At 41.0% G+C, this 18,059-nt stretch overlaps 1 protein-coding gene across 1 annotated transcript; it reads left to right on the forward strand.

The window, feature by feature from the left end:
- Nucleotides 1-12,105: 12,105 nt before the first annotated feature.
- pter (phosphotriesterase related) lies at nt 12,106-17,445 on the forward strand. The gene is made up of 5 exons (XM_034104576.2): nt 12,106-12,212; nt 14,417-14,874; nt 15,789-16,054; nt 16,499-16,639; nt 17,152-17,445. Exons 2-5 carry the CDS (start codon nt 14,443-14,445, stop codon nt 17,360-17,362), a joined length of 1,050 nt encoding a protein of 349 aa, XP_033960467.1. The 5' UTR covers nt 12,106-12,212; nt 14,417-14,442; the 3' UTR covers nt 17,363-17,445.
- The last annotated feature ends 614 nt before the right edge of the window (nt 17,446-18,059 follow it).

Raw genomic sequence — 18,059 nt, forward strand, 5'->3', positions numbered from 1 at the left:
GCCAGCAAATGGATGGCTGCAGTTCCACAGTGTGCGGATGGTCAGTTGCTCAGCAGTTTGCATGGTCAGTGACTGCTCCCTGCCACAGCAGAACAAATGCTGCTGTGGAGTCCATCTGCTGAGAGAGGAGCACAGAGAGAGCCACAGTCTGTTTCCCACACCCCGCATCATCCTCACATGTTCATCTAATCCCATTACAGATGACAGCTGATAGCATTTATGAGACAACTATTTGCCTGTAATTTATTTTCTGTAGTAGTGCTTGATTTGTGCCTAACGGTTTGATTTTTGCAATATATAATAAGTAAACCTAAAAATCAAGAGAGTTTGATATAGAAACAAAACTATGACTCAAATATTTCAACAAAATGTAACAAGATATTTTAACCTATTCAGATTTCTGTTTAGGAAATGTATGCAAATCAGCACAACATTAACATAATGACTCTTTTGCATATTTAAACATAACATTTCAGGTAACTTGTAATACAAAACATTTATAATACTCGTCTTAATTTACTATGTCAACCAGGGAAGTTTAATTGTGACATCTTTAAATTGTAATTGTTGTTGTTGTTATCCTTTTCATTCATTTATTACACACTATGTATTCACGTATTGTTTGGTTATCATAAGTCAAATCAAATTTAAATAGGAAAAGTTTAAAGCTTAAAACTCCATATCCTACTTAGCATATATTCTTTGTTTTGTTTGTATGCCAACACAATTGATAATGAATCAAAAACATGCTTAAAATAAAGGTCCCAGACCAATACAAAAAAAAAAACTAATTTAATTTAAATAATAAACGTATATTTATTGAGTTTGCTGTTCAGCCAGTTGTAAACATAGCAGGGTTATACTGAACCTGTAGTTAGTGATGTTACGTATTGCGCCGAGGCTTCGGAGCGTGTGTCGAGTAATCCCCGAAGCTTTTTGTGAAGCTTGTATCGAGGCTTGTATCATTTTGGGCCAGTGACGTCATCGATGACAAACGAAGCCTCGCTGCCTGTCGATACCACGTGACTGCTTCAGGAAGTGATTCAGATCGGTTGAACTCTTATTATACATCCATGGTTGAACCAAGCCCCCAGGAAGTGCGCCGGACTCAGATGAAAATATTCGTGGTGGCCAAAAGGCGGTACTGCACATCCGTTTGGTTGCCAGGCCCGGAAACACTTTTTCCCATTGACTTACATGGGGAAAGAGTGGTCTGTAAATCGTTGGATATTTTTTTTAAACTAAATAAACTACCCAGTATGAACACTTGTATAGCCCTTATTAAAAACATTCGTTCCTCAAGTTGTAAAAATGTGCTAATAACGTTATTCTGAGAGTTATTTCCCTCTGCATTATGAACGCGCATCTAACCCACGGGACCGCGCCCCCCTGCACGTTCATGTTACGTGTTCAGCACTACATGCCACATGCGTTTATCTTTACCCATGGATGCACAATAACAACGGACCCATATCGCCTTACTGCCATCCCACGGAGCTGTAATAATGGATATATTGCACATGTTTGCTGTAATTCATCATTTGTAAAATATTATACTACATGGGCTGTATGATGTAAATCTTGTACCGTAAATGTTGTATTAAATAAAGTTAATATTACCGACGTTAGATTAACGTCCCTGTAGCTTCTTATTGCACTAAGAAGCTTATTGCACTGTGTGTGTATATATATACAGTGCAATAATTATTTCATGCTAAATGAAGCTCTGTTGCTTGGATATCACTAGAATCTAGATCCTGTTACAACGTAATATAAGTAGGCCTACATAACGATTGATGTACATTAGCATCATTACTAGCTAGCCGCTAGCTGCTAACTGCCGCCTCGTTAATATCAAATCCATGATAACAACAATCCATTACCATGCTATCATGAATGTGCGGTGCTGTTACGTGTACGCAAATTGACGTGCTTGATTTTAACGAGCATTTTGGTTAAAGTTGCACATACGGGTACTTCTCAGGCATGCCGGGTAATCTGTGACGTTTCGCTCTCCCAAAAGTTGGGCCATTTTATCATCATGCGCGAATGAGCAACTCTCATAGGAATTAATGAGGCCCCGCCTCCCACGCTGTATCCAGTTCTTATTATACATCCATGGGTTGAACCCAAGCCCCCAGGAAGTGCGCCGGAGTCTAATGACAATATTCGTGCTGGTCAAACGGCGGTACTACACTTCCTTTAGGTTGCTGGGCCCAGAAACACTTTTTCCCATTGACTTACATTGGGAAAGAGTGGTCTGTAACTTGTTGGAGAATTTTTTTTAAACTAAATAAACTACCCAGTATGAACGTTTGTAGAGCCCTTATTAAAAACATTCGTTCCTCAAGTTGTCAAAATGTGCTAATAACGTTATTCTGAGAGTTATTTCCCTCTGCATTATGAACGCGCATCTAACCCACGGGACCGTGCTGCCCGGCGCATTCATGTTACGTGTTCAGTACTACATGAGTTTCTCTTTACCCATGGATGTACAATAACAACGGACCATTATCGCCTTACTGCCAGCCCACGGAGCTGTAATAATGGATATATTGCACATGTTTGCTGTAATTCATCATTTGTAAAATATTATACTACATGGGCTGTATGATGTAAATCTTGTACCGTAAATGTTGTATTAAATAAAGTTAATATTACCGACGTAGATTAACGTTCCTGTAGCATGTGCAGAATGGCCCGCCCCAATACGTGCCACCAGTGGCAGCGCCAGGGTATGGCTGGGGTAGGCTACACCCATACCAAGAAATGGCTTAGCCCCACCATGAAAAATGATGTTAAAGTAAGCAAAATAAAGTCCGCCAACTCGCGCCGAGTAAATTGCACAGACAGCAGTTAGTAAGATTGATTTCAGTAGCCACGGTTTTGAAAACTTTTGTCACGTAGTGATCGTCTTCTCAATAGAACATCTTTGATAACGGCGTGGTGTTGTTGCAGGAAGTCCCGACGGAGAATACTTTTGCTGTAGTACAAGGCAGAGCCATATAATAGTAATAATATGGCTCTGGTACAGGGGTGCACATAACTGGTACGCAGGTTATGTGCGTAATCTGAAATGCGTACCGTCACTTGTGTCACAAAGCGCATTTGCGTACCGACGTACTAGTGAAGCTTTTCCAGAAGGCGGTTAGATCACCGGACGACAGAGTCGGTCTCCGTGTGCACAGACAGGGCTGCTGTTAACGTTGGTCTGTACAACGGAACTGTGCCAAAACTACGCCAACCGGCTGCGGAGGGAGACTCCCCCCTTCACTGGAGAACTGCGCTAAAACAGCTGATCACAACGTTCCCACTCTGTGGTCACGTACTCCACTAGCGCGCCCCCCCCTCTGTCGACTTTCCTGAAGTACTCCCCCCTTGATAGAAATCAACACGTAATGAATTAAGACCCCACGGTTTGATGATTGATAGGTGTGTGGGTTGTCTTTCATTTTGACATGCAGAAAAATGTTATAATAAACATAGATACTTAGGCCGCAAGGTGAACCTCGAAAAGTCCTCTAGAAAAGAAATCCCGCTCCACAGAAGTGGAACTACACAATCTTTAGTTCATAAAAAAGAACGATTCATGCTTATCCACCAAAAAAAAGTTTGTCGCTAAAATTCCTGCCAATTCTTCTAGGCACGTAATTATTGGCTGAACTAGTCCCTTCAAAGCGTAATAATATCTTGGTCCAAAGTAGTGCCACGGTTCGTCACGTGATCGTGCTACACCAATTGGGTAGCTGCATATTGTCAACAGAAGTGAAAGATGGCCGCCTACATGGTTGCGCTAAACCAGACCGAATGGATTCTAAACAGTGCTGTATGCTTGTTTTATGTCATGTTTTGTCATATGTCTTAATACATCACTAAGTCCGAGGTATTTGCGTTATATACGCGGTATTTGTGAGAGGTTTTACTATCTGGGAACAGAGTTGACCATCGAATCAACATTGACTAGCAGCGTTTATCAGCCAACTCCAGCTACAAACAATTTCCCCACGGGAATTAATAAAGTATATCAAACTCAAATTTATCAAACTATCATTCCTGGACTACCATGTTCGCATCGCTAGGTTCATTGGCTGAGCTCGTGGATTATTCCATTAGACTGAGGACTTTTTGTCTGTCTGTTGTTACCCTGTACACGTTAAATGCACTCTTAAAATGACTTGATTTCATACATAGCTGCGTCTAAGAAGAAGGTTAACTTGTTACGTTAAGTAATTTAGATCAATAAAAAGCAGTACTTCCAGGCTGAAGACTTTTCTTTTTGTCGCTGCTTTTAATTGAACTATTCATATCTTAGACTGCACTGTAACTTTTATCCATGTATTTTTTCTTTTAATGTTTATTTTATTAGCTTTTCTTTTTAATGACTGATTTTAAATGCCATTTTCTTAATGTCTTTCATTTTTTGTAAAGCACTTCCAAAAGAACAGAAAAGAGCTTAAGAAAGGTGGAAAGAAGGCTCTTGTATTCCTATTCCTCACTGTCAGTGTCAGGGCAGTCATCGTTCTCTTCCTCTGTTTCTTTTTTATTTGCACAATTTGAGCAACGACATAAGTCTGTGCAATAGAGTCCTGCAGAGAAGCATGGACATCTGCCTTTCTCAGAGGCAGACTCTTTGCAGCTGCAGTGTATCACATGCAACACGCTGTCAGGGGCAGGATTTCTTGTCATCCAGGTGACGTGTAAGTTCCCATCCTCTATTTCCCATTCATATCCAGCAGGTGATGGAGCATTAATTTCTCTTTTGAGACAGGACCTCATTATTGCTGCCTGGTCATTTGCCCTTTTGCAGTGCTGATGGAGGGCATCAGGAGTAGGGGGAATGCTTAATTCTGGCAAGGCCGATGATGCCATACAGAAAGCCTTGTACCTAGCATCATTTACATCTTCGGCTGCTGGCTGATCATATAGGTGACATACATACCGGCAAAGAAGTGCAAATGTTGATTGCTCCAAGTCAAAGTTAGTACCTAAACTTCTAAAAGCCTTAAGGTAGTCATCTTTCTCACATGCAACAGCAAATGACTTTCTTTTACCTTGCCATAGAAAGCGCTTGTGGAGTCACACCCAGAGAACGTGTGAATTCCAATCAAGGCTGTGCAGCATGTTGGGCATGTAAAAACACCCGTGTGTCACATTCCTCATGATCACACTGCAGGTCTTCAACAACATCAACAGTGGTTGTTAAACTTGTGGTTTTCAGCCACCACGTTCCGAGAGTCTCCCTTCAAGCCGAGCCACCGTTGTAAGCTTGTCCTGTACGTATTCCATCTTGTATTGGCAAAATAATCAACCTTTTTGTGCTTCACAGACGTAATATGCCTGTAACAATGTTTGTGTGTTGATAATTTTGACTTTTTGAGACTTTCTGGTGCGTCTGGAGCCTTCTTTCCACCTTTCTGAAGCTCTTTTCTGTTCTTTTGGTTTTAGCGCCTGGCCGACGCGCTCACACATCACTCAGAGATACGTTTGTTTTTGGTACATTTATTTCCAAGTTATCGTATCTTACCAGATGAGGTTGAAACAGTGTTCGTCCTTTAAATAAACAAATAGTCTCTTCTCTGCAGTGCAATGCAGCGGTCAAAAAACCGTGTGGCTTCATAACCAAACTAGAACACAGAGTATAATCAGCAGGACTCTTTTAACCAGCTGAGGCAATCACAGCACCAATCAGCCGCTCCGCCCAGCCGTGGCTGCGGATCACGATCACCTGACACCAATCAATTATACTACATTACATGTCCTTATTCTGTTTTGTACTGTTTTCTACGTCATACCTTTTTATATTGGTAATAAATCTCGTTGTTATGGTTCATCAGTGTTGTTTTCATTTGTGGAGGGATGAATGAGTAAATAAATGAATCAATGGACATTGGTAAAAGCAAGGCAAGGCAAGTTTATTTATATAGCACTTTTCAACACAAGGCAATTCAAAGTGCTTTACAAAAAATGAAAGACATTAAGAAAATGGCATTTAAAATCAGTCATTAAAAAGAAAAGCTAATAAAATAAACATTAAAAGAAAAAGTACATGGATAAAAGTTACAGTGTAGTCTAAAATATGAATAGTTCAATTAAAAGCAGCGACAAAAAGAAAAGTCTTCAGCCTGGAAGTACTGCTTTTTATTGATCTAAATTACTTAACGTAACAAGTTAACCTTCTTCTTGGACGCAGCTATGTATGAAATCAAGTCATTTTAAGAGTGCATTTAACGTGTACAGGGTAACAACAGACAGACAAAAAGTCCTCAGTCTAATGGAATAATCCACGAGCTCAGACAATGAAGCTAGCGATGCGAACATGGTAGTCCAGGAATGATAGTTTGATACATTTGAGTTTGATATACTTTATTAATCCCCGTGGGGAAATTGTTTGTAGCTGGAGTTGGCTGATAAACGCTGCTAGTCAATGTTGATTCAATGGTCAACTCTGTTCCCAGATAGTAAAACCTCTCACAAATACCGCGTATATAACGCAAATACCTCGGACTTAGTGATGTATTAAGACATATGACAAAACATGACATAAAACAAGCATACAGCACTGTTTAGAATCCATTTGGTCTGGTTTAGCGCAACCATGTAGGCGGCCATCTTTCACTTCTGTTGACAATATGCAGCTACCCAATTGGTGTAGCACGATCACGTGACGAACCGTGGCACTACTTTGGACCACGATATTAATACGCTTTGAAGGGCCTAGTTCAGCCAATAATTACGTGCCTAGAAGAATTGGCAGGAATTTTAGCGACAAACTTTTTTTTGGTGGATAAGCATGACTCGTTCTTTTTTATGAACTAAAGATTATGTAGTTCCACTTCTGTGGAGCGGGTTGAAACGATAACAGGGTTCACCTTATGGCCTAACTGTATGTTAAATGGATATATCCGCCTTCTTTCATTTATCTTTCCATTCCCACAACAATATACATAAATAAATGGCATATTTTGGACATAGTTCGAATGGTGATTAATCATGATTAATTAATTTTTAAGCTGTGATTAATGTGATTAAAATTTGTAATCGTTTGACAGCCCTACTTTTTAGATAAAGTTTTAACTCACAATTGATCATAACAGGCTTCAACATATACATTTTTATATATTACCAAGTGGTTTCATGTACAACCCACACAAGTATCATGCTAAATGAAGCTCTGTTGCTTGGATATCACTAGATCCTGATGTCAGCGTAATATAAAAGTACATAACGATTTATGTGTAACTTAGCATAATTTACTTGCTAGCTGCTAACTGCCGCCTCGTTAATATAAATTCAGTACCATGCTGTCATGAACGCGCGGTGATGTTACGTGTACGCAAATTCACGTGCTTAATGTGAACAAGCCTTTTGGGCGGCGTGGTTAAAGTTGCGCATGCTCTATGAGTGCACATACGGGTACTTCTCAGGCATGCCGGGTAATCTGTGACGTTTCGCTCTCTCAAAAGTTGGGCCATTTTGTCATAATGCGCCATTGAGCAACTCTCATAGGAATGAATGAGGCCCCGCCTCCCACACTGTATCCAGTTCTTATTATACATCCATGGGTTGAACCCTTTATATATACAGTCTATGGTTGAACCACAGCGCTCATATTACCCATGGATGTATAATAAGAACCATATTACCCCTCCTGTACCCGGGCCCGGTGACACGATGGAATTAAGAGAGCTCAGACCCTCACTTATATAGAGGTCGGAACATGTCATAAGTATAAATAGATACGAGCATAAATAAATGTAGGAATAAAAACATGAATAAATACAGGAATAAATATGGTCCAGTGTTTTCAGGGAGATTCAGTGTGTGTGCTGTGGCTCAGCTGGAAAGCAGTTGACTCATGACCGCAGGGTCCCTGGTTCAACGACTGAACAATACGTCTTTGTTGTTGTTTATAAAAGCTACAGCTAAATGAGATAATGTAGTTAATAAATGTATTCTTTGATATGGTTTAGCCTTTCTCGGGGCTACAACATGGTTAAGTTTATGAATATTATTAAGGAATACAAATCCTTCTTTGCAATGTTTACCAGCCTCCTTAGGCTTTTCAATCACAATCATTCAACTGGAATAAAAACAATATTGTTAACATGAAAATAATATGATTTAATGTTGGTTGTTTAGAGTTATTCTAAGGTTTTACTCATTGGGAACTCGGTATGAGATAGAGCACACTGTTGAGATGTCCAATCTGCCTGTTGTACACACTTTGACCAACAGGGGGTTTGTGTTCAAATGAAGCCCATGATGAAGCCTCATGAGATGAACCCTTTTGCGAACCTGGAGAGATGGGTCTGGCCAGTGGCGGCTGGTGGAACATATTTTTGGAGAGTAGCTCTTGGGCGGACCGAGGTTCTCCACCGGCGACTCCACCTGCACACCATTCTCATCCAAATACTGCGTCACATGGTCACTCACGAGTCTAAAAAACAACTCCTCACGTCAACGCACGTAAGCAACATGGGCTCCAACGTGAGCGCCCACGTGACCAAAATATTTGACGGCGCTGATTGGCTGAAATTATGTTTTGGCGGCACAGTTTACTATTGAGACTTTTGCAACCTGCTGGTTGCTGCTGTTTCGCTCGGGGGCTCTGCCCCGTAATGATAAACTAATGCCATGGGCAAGGCCAGGCAGGAAACAGGTGACTTATAAGTAACTTTAGACATAGTAACACAAATCCGGCAGCTCTAACAACTGCACTGCCGGATTTGGAAGCCCCTCTTTAGTTTTTGACCTGCTGGGCCCAGAGTGAAATGCTTTTGTGAGCATAAATCTAGAGGGAAACAGCCAGCACCAGTGTGATTTTGGTTAGTCTGTGACTATCCTGGAGAAAGATATAGGGGGGGTTCCAAATCCGGCAGCACCAACACCTGATCTGCCGGATTTTGAAGCCCCTCTTTATTTTTGTACCTGCTGGGCCCAGAGTGAAATGCTTTTGTGAGCACAAACTAGAGGGGAACAGCCAGCACCAGTGTGATTTTGGTGAGTCTGTGACTATCCTGGACAAAGATAAAGGGGGGGTTCCAAATCCGGCAGCTCCAACACCTGATCTGAACATGTTATGTAGAGAACAGTGCAGATCTTCCCTATTGACACCAGGATTAACCTAGTCTAAAATAAGGAACATTAATAGTGTGATAGAAAATGAAATGAAATGTAATAGAGGCACAGATACAAGATCAATAATACACTTTATTTTAGGGCACCTTTCAAAGCATTCAATGTCACCTTAAAATACAATTGAAAAAAAATAGGAGTGGCATTACAATACAAACATGTGTTGAGTAGGGATATATAAAAATGATATTCAAAGGAGCAATTCAAGTTTGTGGCGTTTTCTGAAATGCTGTGGTGTTTTGTGAAATGCTGTGGTGTTTTCTGAAATGCTGTAGTGTTTTGTGAAATGCTGTGGTGTTTTCTGAAATGCTGTGGTGTCTTGCACTTCAGGGCCACCGTAGAAGGGCCCTGGAGTCTGGAAAGCTTCCAAAGGCTTCATCTCGCCATCACTACCTGTAGTCACGTTATCTCTCGCGATGATTCACACTGTTCTCGCAGTGTACTGTACTGCACTGCTCTGTTTGTTAATCCGTAAACGTAGCAACTGCCTGTTGTTGAACTGGACCGATATAAGCAGAAACAAGGTCAGCATACTGTCTGTCAACATATTACATATATTTTAAGATTGAAGTCAATGCCCACCTCCTTGTGCTGTAGCTATGGTTTTACTGCACGTTGTTTTTGGTTGATTTTAGTGAATTACACGTGCACCCGACGTTAGTCGTAAAGGCAGGGCTGCCAACACTCACCCATTGAGCGTGAGAGTCACGCAATTAACCCATATCGCCACACTTGCCTTTCCTCACGCTAAGTTTTCGTCCAAAATAAATGTATATAAATATAAAAATAAAGTGAAGGAACAGCAAACCGAGCGGTCTACGAAATGAGACGGTCTTCTGGCTTAGTTCAGTAAAGTTGGAACGATATTGGGAGATTCTGATTTCACGGATCAATAACTCATGAACAAAACGTTATTCAGACACAAATGAATGGGCTGTGATTTTAGTTTTTTTAAGCAGAGGTTGAGTTCAATAATTTGTACGACCCTCGGAGGATGTTGTAAAGATTGAAAGGAAAAAGGTTCCCCACCCCTGCTGTAAATAATAATAAAAACCCTTGATTTATAACTTAACATCTCTGTCTCCTATTGATCTGAGTATATTATAAAGAATAGCCAGTTAATTGAAGCATTATAGCACAGGCCTTTGTCGGATGGTATATTACGCTGTTTTTTTCTGCTTCGAATAGTTCTCTCTTTTTTCACCATACCTGTGTTTGCATCACTGTAACCAATGAGCACCTGCATGTGTGTGAGAATGGCCCTGACACCATTTCAGCCCAGATTTACAAACTTCTGGCAGGACAAGCTTGAGCTCAATTCTCACACTGAATTTAAAAAAAGTGAGTGAGGGGCTGCAATATAAGAGGGAAAGAAAGAGAAACTTTGAAACTGTTCAATTGTTATGATGTGTAAAGACCGATATTGTTCTATAATCGTCTGAAACTGTTAAGTCATGATGTGAAACGGTTAACAAAGAAAAAGGGAAACTCAAGCTGCTGCTACACTTTATTTTATTTATCTAAAATTAAGCACTTTTAAGATGCACATATTTTCAAAAGCTATTTTATTTATTTTCTCTATTTTATTGTTAAATGCAGCCCGAGAGGAACATTACACATATCCACAGTATGTTACTGTATATCTGTATAGTTCAATGTTAATTGACAATACATATTGTTGTTTTTGAATTGTACTTTCTTTATTTGATTGGCAGTCAGTTGTTGATTACATGCAGACGTTGATAAAGCTACAGGCTACTTCAATATATCACACTAATTCATAAAGCAACTTAGACATTTTGAAGTTCCGGACCTTTGCATGGGGAGATTTTCTCTAACTGGACCTCGTTGAATTTGAATTGAATACCCCTGTCCTAGACGGACTACATGGTTGCGTTCCGATAATCCAAAAATCAGCTCGTAAATTCTAACCCTATCTCCTATTCCTTGACCTCTGAGTGAAACGTCACGGGGTAAGGGATAGTAAATAGGAGAATTCAAAAGGACTTAGGAGAAGAGACTGCGGTACTTTAGAGAATCCGAATGCACTATCCGACGTGTTTATGATGCGCCAGCGGATGTCATGAATGTGCGGCTGTGGGGGAACTATGGAAACTATAGTTTTCTATACAGCGGACTACAACATGGATGTTTAATAAGAATGAGGGACTACTGTAAACTCATCTAGAGACTCTGCACCGTGCTCTGATGCTGTTGCTTTGCTTTATGAACGGGGACAACAGAGAAACATATTCTTCATGACCAAAGTTGGAATTGAAATAAAAAAGGAAAGTGAAATGTATGCTCGTCACCCTCTCCCTCCGGTCCACATTAATACAAATGATCCCGATACGTATGATTGTATGAACTATGAAAAGATCTTAAAATCAATACAAATGTATTTATTATAAACGTTAGTCCTTAACATCTATCACTGTGTATATCACCATTCAAACATCTTTTAAAAGTTGAACAAACACCACACAGCTCAGTCAAGACTGAGATGTTGACTTGATCATTTCAGTAAAAACTAACGTTCATATTTCTCTTTTTGATTATAATACTGACGAACGTTCAGAACAAAGCACTTTGGCAACTTACCACATACGTTTTAAAATGTTTAATAAGCACCGAAACTTTCATGATATAATTTCTCGGTCATAATCGGTTGTTTCCGTGAAAGACCGACTGTTGAGTGACAGCAAATGCTGCAGCTGCAATGCATTGTGGGGCAGCATTTTCTCCTCTCCTTTCGGTTAGGGAGGTCCAGTGGTTCCTAAGCTAAAGGAGGTAATAAAGGAAGTTTGAAACCTACTTTCCTTTCATTTGGAGAATTGGAACGGCACTTATCATGGCTGCCAGTGACGTACTTCCGGGTCATTTCACTCCGTTAGGAAGGTTCCTAAGCTAAATGGACTATTGGAACGCAACCTTCATCTCGCCATCACTACCTGTAGTCACGTTATCTCTCGCGATGATTCACACTGTTCTCGCAGTGTACTGTACTGCTCTGTTTGTTAATCCGTAAACGTAGCAACTGCCTGTTGTTGAACTGGACCGATATAAGCAGAAACAAGGTCAGCATACTGTCTGTCAACATATTACATATATATATAGAAATGTGGTACACCTTTCTGATTACTTATGTGACATGAGTTGATTTGACAACATATTTTTTAAAGAAGACCTTTTTTTCCGTTTTATGTTACCCATTAAGTAATTGTACTACTAAACTGAACACGTTTTTTCTATTTTATTTCTTATTTCTTATTTTCACTACAATGAAAAAAAGAGGCATGTCTTATAGTGTTGCACGGTGTACCGATACTTGAAAGGTACCGCGATACCCTGCCGTTAAAAACGGTACGATTCCTCCGTTTCATTAGTATCGGTACTTTAAGAATGACGGGGAAAAGTACTGTGAAAAAGCGCCGTTTTAATAAGAGCCGTGTGTGTTCAGCGCTCTGCTTCCACTCCCTGCACTGCAGCCGTGCCTGCAGTCCCGCTCCTCTCAAGCACGTTCTAAGTCCCTCCCCTCTCTCGTGCACGCGGCCACGCGCTAGCTGCCAGAGCATGTGAGAAAACCATAGACTGGAGAAAACGAGAAGCATGGCTGCAAGTGGGAGTGCAACTGCCGCTGCGCCTCGGCTTGTTGACAAAAAACACGCCAGAAGTCTGTGAACGGGCCGTTCAGGTGTTCAGAGCAGAGCTCCCTGTCGGAGCACAGAGCGTGATGTGCACTGAAAAGTTTTTCTGTCGCAATATTATCGTTGAGCAAACTTAACGAGCAAACTAGCATCACTATCTGCTAACGTTAGCTTTAGCCTTCGTTTTCTATTAGTTTTTTTCATAGGCTATAAACGGAGGTGGTATAAGTATATATCTTGTACTTGAGTAAAAGTAGAAGTACCAGAATGTAGGAACAATCCTGCAATCAAAATGTTCCTCAAATGAAAGTACAAAAGTATTATCATCAAAATATAGTTAAAGTAGAAGTACTCAGGTATTGTACTAGAAGCACCAGAGTGTAGGAATACTCTGTTACAGTAAAAGTACTGCATTCAAAATGTTCCTCAAGTAAAAGTATTAAAGTAGCGACAGTAAAAGTAGTCATCACTAATACATGCAGTGGAGTAAAAGTACACCATGTACCTCTGAACTGTAGTGGATTAGAAGTACAAAGTAGCAAAAGAAACATTGAAATACTTAAATAAAGTACAAGTATCTCAAAATTGTACCCAAGTAGTACTTGAGTTTATGAACTTAGTTACTTTACACCAGTGACTATAAAGATAGAAAGACTAAGCCTTGCACAGAGGCATGAAAATACATTTAAAAAATGCTCAACAGTGCTGCCAAAATGTTAAACTCACTGCTACACAATTAAAATAAATGCTTTTATATATATTTATATTAGATGTGACTCTTTGGTGTTTCTGTTCTTAGTAACACTGCTGCTTTAGTTGTTCTGACTGCTAAAATCATCTGTTATTCCTAATTTTAAAGCCGATATTCCGTGTTTCCCTTTTTTTAAGAAAAGTATCGAAAAAGAATCGGAATCGCAATTCTTGACTTGGTATCGGTATCGAAACCAAAATGTTGGTATCGTGACAACACTAATGTCTTATTAGTTCAGTGTAGTAATAGTATGGTATCTTTACTGGTTTTTGTTTTCACTGTAGTGCGAGCATGGAGATACTAAAAATAACATTGCTTTATGATGGCCCCTAAATAAAACCCCATTGTTAAGATATAGGGCTCAGTCACCATGCTGTAACTGCGTGAAACTGAAGCAGGAGTTAACGTCTGTAGAGTATCCAACCTAAAACTAACTTCATCGCCATTTGCACTTTGCACTCCAAAGGTCCGTTTTCTGCATTCACTGTGAGTTGAACCTGGTCAATCAGTTGTCAGAGCTTTGTTTTACAAACACATATCCTGTCTGATTTTAACAATGATACACGAGTACTGTCATTTTCCATCCAAGTTTGGCTCATAAAAAAGGAAAAGGCTTTTGAAATGTAAGGCTAAGTTGAATGACATAAACTACTGTGAGCCATACTCTGTCCTATATGTGTTTCTTATTGCCAGATTACTGGCTCAAAAGTTTCACCTTTATACAAATGTTTATTTGTTTATCTGGTTATTGTTAGTATTATTATTATGAATTACTGTATCTTATAAATTCCCATTTGTTCTAAGCAGGGAGGTTTCTTAATGTATGCATAACTTGAATGTATTAAATCGATACATATATATTAAAAAGTGTGTGTCCCTCCAGGTTGTTGGAATCGCTGAACACCAGTCATGTCAGAGTTGAGTGGGAAGGTCCAGACCGTCCTGGGCCTCGTGGATCCGGACCAGCTGGGCCGCACAATGACCCACGAGCACCTGACCATGACCTTTGCGTGCTGCTACTTCCCCCCTCCTCAAGGCGACGAGGCGGTGGCGGAGAACCCGTTCCAGATGCAGCACATGCACTGGCTGAGGCAGAACCCCTACAGCTGCCACGAGAACCTGCTGCTGCAGCAAGAAGTCCCCGCCGTGAGGGACGAGCTGCTGGCCTACAGGAAGGCCGGCGGGGGAACTATCGTGGAGAACACGACCACAGGCATCGACCGGGACCTGCCCACCCTCAAGCAGCTCTCCAAGGACACAGGGGTCCACGTCATAGCAGGAGCAGGGTACTACGTGGACTGCACCCACACTGAGGCCACCAAGAGAATGAGTGTGGAGAAGGTGAGGCTAAATAGTCCCCAAAGGCATAATTTGTTTATCAGTTATTCACCCAGTTCTAAATACACTCGGTGTTCACAACACACTTCAAACAGATACTAGTATCAGCCTGAATACATGTGTTTAGGAGTGCGCAGACGACTGGATAAATAGGACTTTTAATTATACTGCACTCGCTGCTAATTTGCTTCTAAAGGGATGTTTTGATATATTTTTGCTGTTTAAACACTGCCCCGATTTGCATCAATGTATAATGAATCTCAGATTTTGGATTCTTTCTTCACAGAGAAGGCATGCAAGAAAAAACAAAATCTTTCAGAATGCAAGGTAACAGGGAGTGATTCATTGGTATAAGAATGGTCTTTTGTGGAGTGAAGTATTCCTTTTATCAGCGTTTCTTTTTCTTTACATGTGTGTCCTAAATGTGCCACTGCTGGTACTGAATGCCTCAGTCATAAGACAGGAAGGACATCCTGCAACAATTTGTAGTGCTGACTATTTGAAATGTCCCCTATTCTCTCAGCACATTCTGTTATGTTTCATGTGGAACTACTTGAACAGGTCTCCCTTGGAAAAGAGATCAATGATCTCAATGGGATTTTATCTGTATAAATAAAGGATTGAAATGAAATGAATGTTCTTTTCCATCTCTGTATTGATTTGAACAGGTTTTAGGAGTTATGCACTAAGAATCGGCATTACATAACATCACATGTCACTTGTTAGACGCTTTTATCCAAAGCGACCCACTGAGCCACAGCCTCCCTGCAATCTTCATAGATGTTTAAATACTATCATTTAAACATGCTCTTTCCATGTGCATTACCCCTGTTAAAGGGACAGAATCAAGAAGCCAGAAAAGAGTAATTTTAATGCACTAATACGTCAGTAAACTGTTTTTATTTCCTGCCGGTCAGCTCACAGACATCATCGTCAGCGAGGTGCTTCACGGCGCCGACGGTACTGACATCCGCTGCGGAGTGATCGGAGAGATCGGCACCGGCTGGCCCATCACTGAGAGTGAGAGGAAGGTGCTGAGGGCCACAGCTCATGCTCAGACACAGCTGGGCTGCCCCGTCATCATCCATCCCGGCAGGAACCCCACGGCTCCGGCTGAAGTCCTGCGGATTCTCCAGGAGGCCGGTGGTGACATCAGTAAAACTGTCATGTCACACCTGGACAGGTGAGAGGTCCATAGAAAACAGTTAGGGGTTGTTGACAGTGTATTCAGTCTTTAAGATATAAACATTATTGAATTTAAAATCACAATTAGAATTTTCACTCAGTATTTACGGTCCTACATAACTTTTGTTCCCAATACTAAACAAAATGCCGATTATTACATTTGAACATTTCCCAGGAAAACAGTTCCTGTTAACCGTCATAATACGATCCAGACGATTTCCTGATGGCCTACATTGTGAAATTCAGTAAAGAAGCAGCGACAGGCTGCATATTTAAAGTGCTAACATCCAGTGCACATTCAGCTACTTTTGACCTCTACACTCATATCTAACTTTACTCTCCCTCACTGAAAAGCTTTGGACTTGGACACAGGATAAACGTTTGCTTTTAAATGTAGCATCTATCACTTTTGCTCCAGTAAACTTTACGGCTCTTCCTGCAGGACTATATTTGATGATGGTGAACTGCTTGAGTTTGCGAAGCTTGGGAGTTACCTGGAGTACGATCTGTTTGGAACAGAGATGCTGGACTACCCCTACAACCTGGAGGTGGACATGCCCAGTGACAGCCAGAGAGTGAAGACGTGAGTAACACAGAGCAGGGTTAAACTGTCAGACTTACATCGTGATGGTATTGTGACGAGACGTGCCAAACGGGAACAAGTGTGGTCACATTGATAGGGTCATGTACATTTTAATTATACATTTATTCTTATTGATGTAACATTCTCTTGCACTATTTGATATGTTTCATTTGTTGTATGTCCTATTAATGTTCCACTGTTGAAGGAGCCTGTGACCTAGTCTTTCATTGCCATATCTACACTGTAGCTAATGTGCAAATGACATAAAGCCTTGAATGTTGAATTGAATCTATTTATCTATTCTATATCGCTACATTAGTGTATATCACTTAGAGAAAAATTATATTCTACTCCATGAGGAGAGGAGACGGCGTCCTATAGTTTTAGAGACACTAATCTCCCACTACTGTGACGTAGTGTGTCAACAGGAGTGATGAATGATTCGCCACATGTTAGCCCACACAAACAATAATGTTTAAGGTCCCTCATTTTGTTTCTTTCTCCACCCTCAGCTTGGCGTTACTCGTGAAGGAGGGCTACGGCGACAAGGTACTGGTCGCACACGACATCCACACCAAGAACCGTCTCACAAAGTACGGCGGCCACGGCTACTCTCACATCCTAAAGAATATTGTGCCGAAGATGCTGATGAGGGGGATCTCGCAGCACCAGGTGGACAAGATCCTCATCGACAACCCCAAACACTGGCTGACCTTCAAATAAGCAAGAAAAGGGAGAAAATCAGAGAGCAATTTGATTAAGCAATTTTGTATCTTCACGCCAATAAATCTCACAATGAAGTCTTACTGTCTGTGTCTGTCCACACACAGGGATGAAAAAAATCTTGATGCTGTGCGTGTCTGAAGCTTGGCGATTTTTTGCGACCAACAACCAATCACATGAATCTCCCGCCCCCGACATACAAAGCAATAGCAATGTTAAAACGAAGTAAACTGGATATAAACTCCCCAAACAGGCGAAGACCTACCAGTTTCACCCACTGTCTCTGCCACCTCCCTCCATGCCTGGCTCCTCCGGTTTGTATCCCGGTAAATAGTTCTGGTCGTAAAGAACCGGGTGATTTGCTACCGTAATTTCTCGTTTGGAATATGAGGAAATGAACTGCGGTCTGGCTCTCCCTGCTTACACGCGGTTTGATTGGCTAGTGCTTGTACTGGTGGGATTTGCATAAACGGGATTTGATTGGCTGATGCCAGCTTCGAAAGCATCGGGCGCATCAAAAGTTGAACATTGCTCAACTTTTGATGCTCACGATGCTTGCAAAGCCATGCTCCGCTCCCCACAATGCAGTTCGGCGAAGATTCAAAATCTTCTACGTCACCCCATTCAAGTGAATGGGCGAAGCTTTGAAAGATTTTTTTCATGCCTGTGTGTGGACGGGGCGTTAGAATGAAGACAA

Source organism: Pseudochaenichthys georgianus, chromosome 17 (assembly GCF_902827115.2).
Source record: "Pseudochaenichthys georgianus chromosome 17, fPseGeo1.2, whole genome shotgun sequence".
Classification (NCBI taxonomy): domain Eukaryota; kingdom Metazoa; phylum Chordata; class Actinopteri; order Perciformes; family Channichthyidae; genus Pseudochaenichthys; species Pseudochaenichthys georgianus.

Coding starts and splice junctions, on each gene's coding strand:
- pter (XM_034104576.2), top strand. CDS start 14,443: ATGTCAGAGTTGAGTGGGAAGGTCCAGACCGTCCTGGGCCTCGTGGAT. Junction 14,875..15,788: donor AGAGAATGAGTGTGGAGAAG/GTGAGGCTAAAT, acceptor CCTGCCGGTCAG/CTCACAGACATCATCGTCAG. Junction 16,640..17,151: donor GACAGCCAGAGAGTGAAGAC/GTGAGTAACACA, acceptor CTCCACCCTCAG/CTTGGCGTTACTCGTGAAGG.